The sequence below is a fragment of the Coenobita brevimanus genome, chromosome 61 (genome assembly GCF_032717465.1).
Source record: "Coenobita brevimanus isolate Jiangsu-jjx chromosome 61, ASM3271746v2, whole genome shotgun sequence".
In the NCBI taxonomy this organism is placed as follows: Eukaryota; Metazoa; Arthropoda; class Malacostraca; order Decapoda; family Coenobitidae; genus Coenobita; species Coenobita brevimanus.
The window spans coordinates 25,256,101-25,262,192 of record NC_137014.1 but is presented as its reverse complement, the minus strand read 5'-3'; the positions used below and the strand labels follow the sequence as shown (position 1 = coordinate 25,262,192).

The 6,092-nt window shown below is 48.3% G+C and overlaps 1 protein-coding gene across 1 annotated transcript; it reads left to right on the top strand.

Moving 5' to 3' along the window:
• The first annotated feature begins 2,216 nt into the window (after positions 1-2,216).
• On the top strand, positions 2,217-3,536 carry LOC145403711 (uncharacterized). The gene has a single exon (XM_080275394.1). The coding sequence runs from the start codon at positions 2,217-2,219 to the stop codon at positions 3,534-3,536; it is 1,320 nt and encodes a 439-aa protein (XP_080131520.1).
• The last annotated feature ends 2,556 nt before the right edge of the window (positions 3,537-6,092 follow it).

Below are 6,092 nucleotides of genomic sequence, written 5' to 3'. Positions count from 1 at the left end.
GCCTGAAACCGCTCTGGAGGTCAATCAGGAGACGGCCAAAAGCCGCTCCCGCCTTCATCAGGAGACTGCCAGAAGCCACTCTGAAGGTGCCCCTGGAGAGTCGGCCTGTAGCTGCTCTACCCTCCTGCAGGAGGCAGCTGGTAGCCACTCTGAAGGTGTCCTGAGAAAGCCACGGCCAGTAGCCGGGCCTTACTGCCAGAGATGACCTGAAGCCACTCCTTTGTCAGGTGCTGAGCCCAGTCCACCCACCCACAACTTGGAGGGAGCCCCCAGCTTGGAGGAGTATTGGAGAGGCCCTGTGACCACCACCGGGCTCTTCTCCCTACAGCTGGTGGAGACACCTCTGATGGACCCCGACGCCAGCCGACGCTGCAAATCACTCCTGACGGTGTCCCCGACCTGCGGGGACCGCAGCCTCCCAACCGCCCCTCAGACTCCTGGGCAGGACCTTCCTGCACCCAGAAGCCGGAGATCCTCATCCTCCATCAGGGGCCTGACTCAGAAGTTCAGGCGACTGTTTGGCCCCAGCCCATAGGGCCAGACTCTCACCCTGAGCCCAGAAGCCTCGGGCCCCTACGACCCCAGCAGCCCCAGATGAGAGAGGACGCCCCTATGCACTGTCCCCCGCCCCCTGGACCTAGCTGCTCCTGGTGGATCCGAGCCCCATCAGTAGGGAGGCTGAGACTCTGCCGCCGCCTCTGCGCCTGACTATGACACGTCCGACCTGACAGTGAGTGAAAGTGAACACACACAGCATACAGACAGTGAAGGAATGACAGAGTAAAGTGGGCTGGTGGTTAGAGCATAAAAGAAAGTAGTGGAAAAGATAATGCAATGGTAAGACAGTGTACAGACATAGTGTACAGTGCAACTGTAAGACAGTGAAGATCATACATAGGCCCCTGAGTTGAAGTTCCAGTACCACCAGCTCCACCCGGGTACACAGTAATGTAAAAATGATCTACGGGCCAAGATACAGTGAACACTCTATGCAACAGTGATGGCATGTCTCGATAAGGTCACACTTAGGCCCAGTGTAAAATATTAATGCTACCCTGGAAAATCGAGACAACCAACACCACCGGCCTAGGAAATCTAAACTCCCCCACCAACATAAGTGTCTAGCTGAATTGTTGTTCCCCCTAACCAATCTGGTCTTGTACAGTACCCTGCATGATACTATTATTCCATGTCTGCAGCCCAAGGATTATAATTGTGCAGCTTGTTTGTATTTGTGACATCTGCTCGTTCCTGTGTAAGATATAGTAATACACATGTAAGGTGTTGCCTTGGGTTTTTGTGTCCTGCCTCTCTCTTATTTGTCTAAGCTCCGGTCTAGAAAGAGAACCCAGCTACTCACTAGGTGCTCTAGGGATGGGAGGCCGACTCTAAAATACCTAGCATTACAGAACGGATATTATTGTTACTTGTATAACTAGTGCTTTAAAGCAGCATCTTGAGCCTCCTCATCAAATTTAGGAAATGGAATATTTTCCGAGTATGATGGTTCGTGTGATATCATTATACATATTTACCAAAGTAAAATCACTCCGATGGACAAATAATCGTTTAAAAGAAAATTGTTTAGGTATTGATTCAGATATATATTATTTAAAAAAAGTAAATCCATATGAAAACTGAGATATACAATTTATAATCACTTCATGGTGAAATACCCATGCGGTAAGGTGAGCCGGACAACCATCCCAGGAGGAGAGTACGGGGAAGTGATACCCACCCCACTATGGTCTGACAAATCTTAACTGGCGGCTCGGGTGTGGCGCGACCCTCTGTACAGTGGTGCCACGTTTCCCAAACCCGCGATGTGAAACGGCTGTTACATATGTAAAAGGCATCACAAATACGATAAACACATATGAATACAATGTTAACGTGTGTATTATAATATATGAAAGAACAGTAAAATTATCATGCATAAAATATTTACATGGCAATACAGAAACGTGGCATAAAGTTTTTACAGTGTTGCTAAAAAAAAATGTAGTCACCTTTATTGGCTTTTACCGTATTTCTGGCGTGGGTAATAATGTCACAATTATGATTATAACATAATGTGTAGGAATATAAGTAAAAATTTGACAATTTCTTAGTAGAAAAAAAAATAAAAAACATTTAATCCTCGTGAGCGGCAACACTCAGACCCAGTCTGACCCGGCCACAGTCTCGTGTCACTTTGTGTCCTTGACTCAGGCAGGATGGAAGCTCAACCAGCCCACTCCTCGCATCTACATAGTCAAGCTAAAGAAATTGTCTTTAACGTAAGGCAGTATTTTCAGAAGGAGAAGGAGAATGGAGGAATTCTTGATGACATTTCGAAGGCTACCTCTCGAACAGCTGCAGCAACAAAAATGAGCGAAAGAACGGTTGAGAGAATCTGCAAAGCTGCAAGAGATAATGAGGAAAATCAGTCTCCCAAGTTTATGTCGCCCAAGAAAAGGAAATGTGCAACACCCATTACGGATTTTTTTGATAACTTCAATGAGGATGTGCTGCGCAGAACAATGTTAAATTTTTATGAGAGGAAAGAAATCCCAACACTTGAAAAAATTCATGAGGAAATGAGGACTAACCTTTCCTATCCTGGCAGCCGTGAGATTTTACGAAAGGTTCTCAAGAAAATCGGTTTTCGCTTTGGAAATGTTGATGGACGGAGATTCCTAATGGAACGCAATGATGTAACTTATGCACGGTGCAAGTGCTTGAGAGAAATGAGGAGACTTCGAAGTTCGGACAGAACTATCGTCTACTTAGACGAGACGTGGATTAATCAAAACTACACGGTTTCCAAATGCTGGATAGACAGCAATGCAGAAAAGGCTGTGAGAGTTAGGGTACCCACAGGGAAAGGTGCCCGCTTGATTATTCTGCATGCCAGGACAAAAAATGGATTTGTTCCCGGAGCCGCCCTTGTTTTCCAGGCAAAAAATGTCGGCGATTATCATGATCAAATGAATGCCGACACCTTTGAAAAATGGTTTAAGACTCAACTGTTACCTAACATTCCTCCATCTTCAATTATTGTGATAGATAATGCATCATATCACTCAAGGAAAATAGATAAGCCTCCAACTTCTGCAAGCAACAAAGCTACGATCAGAGAATGGCTGGAGAAGAAGGGTGTAACAGTGCCAGAAGGCCTCCTCAAGGCGGAACTCATGCACCTTGTGACTCGTCACATCGCAGATGCAGATACCAACTTCGTGATTGACAAGATGGCCTCAGAGCACGGACATAGGGTTGTACGCCTACCCCCTTACCACTGCCAATATAACCCAGTTGAACTGATTTGGGCACAGGTTAAAGGCTATGTGTCCAAAAGGAATACATTCAGGATTGCAGATTTGAAGCCACTCGTCCATGAATCAATTAACAATATTGCAGCAGAGAACTGGACGAATGCTGTCAGGCATGCAGAAAAACTGCAAGAAGATGATGCAAAGAGAGATGTGGTGATTGACCATTTCTTTGATTCTTTCATTGTCACCCTTACAACTTCTGATGAGGATTCATCATAACTATTCTGTAAGAGATAGAGGAATAGGCCTGCTGGGGACACCTCTTGAAAAAAAAAAAACGCTCCAAGACTTTTACCTCCTGGGTGGTGTGGAAATAAAGTCAAATTGAAAATATGTACTATATAATGAAAAAGAAAATAACCAAAAGTATCCTAAAACACCATACATGAGAGAGAGAGAGAGAGAGAGAGAGAGAGAGGGAGGGGGAAGGCAGGCCAGGGGAGGTGTTGAGGGAAAGATGGAGGAAAGGAGGGAAGGCAGGAAGGAAGGAGTGATTGAATAAAAATAAATCATGGCGCCGCACCAGCGAGGTCATCTGGTGACAAATGTAAAACAATAATAAATATTTTAAAATATAAATAAATATAATATAAAATAAAGAAATGAAATCATAAGTTTATAAGTCACTCATAAAAGAAAAAATTCCCCAGGGTGATGCAAATCTCCTCCAGGAGAGAGAGAGAGAGAGAGAGAGAGAGAGAGGTGGGGGAAGTTAGGCCAGGGGAGGTGAAATGCGTGGCTTTGACGGACACACATACGGTACTCCGGAATATTCCGGAGAATACCATAGTATCCTCCGGAATATTCCGGAGAATACCATAGTATCCCCGACAACGAGGCGAACCAGAAACAACGGAGTTCGCCCATGAGAATGCCGACACCCCCACTTGGACCCCACGGGGTAGCCGCCACCAGCCACCACCATTCCGGGCAACAACGACGTATGTCAGCCCGGGCCGTGCGCCCCTGTGACATTCAACCACCACGCCGCCGCCACCATAGGTGAAAGACACTACCTTCGCGTGGCGGAATCACCGAGTTAGCTAGGAGTGGAGTCAGAAACAATACTCCAGGCAGCGCCCCTCAGGTAGAGACGATCTATGGTCGCTCCCACAGTGAACAGGTAGAGACGATCTATGGTCGCTCCCATAAAACCCCGGTAGAGACGACCTATGGTCGCTCCCATAAAACCCCAGTAGAGACGATCAATGGTCACTCCCATAACACCCAGGTAGAGACGATCAATGGTCGCTCCCTTGGCCCTCCGGTTGAGACGATCAACGGTCGCTCCCACAGTGCTCGGGTAGAGACGATCAGTGGTCGCTCCCCCAAAATCCGGGTAGAGACGATCAATGGTCGCTCCCCCAAAATCCAGGTAGAGACGATCAATGGTCGCTCCCCCAAAGCTCAGGTAGAGACGATCAATGGTCGCTCCCTTAGCCCTCCGGTCGAGATGATCAATGGTCGCTCCCCCAAAACTCGGGTAGAGACGATCAACGGTCGCTCCCCCAAAGCCCAGGTAGAGACGATCAGTGGTCGCTCCCTTGGCCCCCCGGTAGAGACGATCAATGGTCGCTCCCCTAAAATCCAGGTAGAGACGATCAATGGTCGCTTCCCCAAAATCCAGGTAGAGACGATCAATGGTCGCTCTCCCAAAGCTCAGGTAGAGACGATCAACGGTCGCTCCCTCAGCACTCCGGTAGAGACGATCAGTGGTCGCTCCCACAATATTCGGGTAGAGACGATCAATGGTCGCTCCCCCAATATCCAGGTAGAGACGATCAATGGTCGCTCCCCGGGTGTAGTGAGGAGAGGGACGTCTCCGGAACCGGAGGTTGAACTCCAGGGGTCTCGCTCCAGAATATCTCAGAGAGACCTCCCTGTTTCCCCCGGCCTCTGTTCCCTATGCGTGGCCTTCGAGCAGACACACCTGTCGGGCCCCCGTGACAGCCGCTGCCGCAGTCCTCCCCTGATGGCGCCCCTGGTCGTGGGAGACCGCAGTCTGTCGCCTCTTCCGGCCCGCCCTAGGACACCCGGGCGAGACCTCACCACGCCCCCGCGACGCCGGGACCTGACCCAGAGGTTCCTAGACCTCTTCGGCCCCAGTCCTACGGGCCTTACGCCGGAGCCCAGTCCGGAAACCCCCGGACGCGGGAGGACGCCCTCACGAGTCGCCCCGTGCCCTCTCGGCTCGCCCCGCTCTGACGACGCCCTCAGTCCGACCGGATCGCCGATGACGTGTCCTTGTTTCTCTCCATGAGGAAATACGAGTGACCCTATAACAATCATGAAGTAGGTTAAGTGTGACTCCCCTTTCTCTTAGAATAAGTATTGTGCAGTAACTTTATGTAATCTCCACTGGGGTAAATCAGAACACAATATCCAGTTGAAGGACGAGAATGTGGGTTGAGACCTAAAGTGAAAATACGTGCGAGTGTCACCCCGAATCTTTCTAAAGACATATCTCTAGAACCCGAAGAAAGTCTAAAATATTATTGGAGTTCTATTGGTTGGTCTCTAAGTAATATGGTGGAATAGTATTTACGAGTATTCCGACTTTGTTACGCGTTGTGAAGCGAGAGTCAACATATCATACCTAGGAGATGTGTAATGAATAAGTTTGTGCCTACAGAAACCTATTTCCACCAAAATATCAAGGAAGGCGAGTATTAACGATATTCCCCTCCTCCGCACGCTATTCCTAAAAACTCTCTCCATTCCTCGCTCCCGCTCTTAAAGCCAAAGTAAGAATCAGAGTTATTTGTCAAAGAATCT

Bases quoted from the DNA above. Each gene is read 5' to 3' on its own strand.
- LOC145403711 (XM_080275394.1), top strand. From the start codon at position 2,217: ATGGAAGCTCAACCAGCCCACTCCTCGCATCTACATAGTCAAGCTAAA.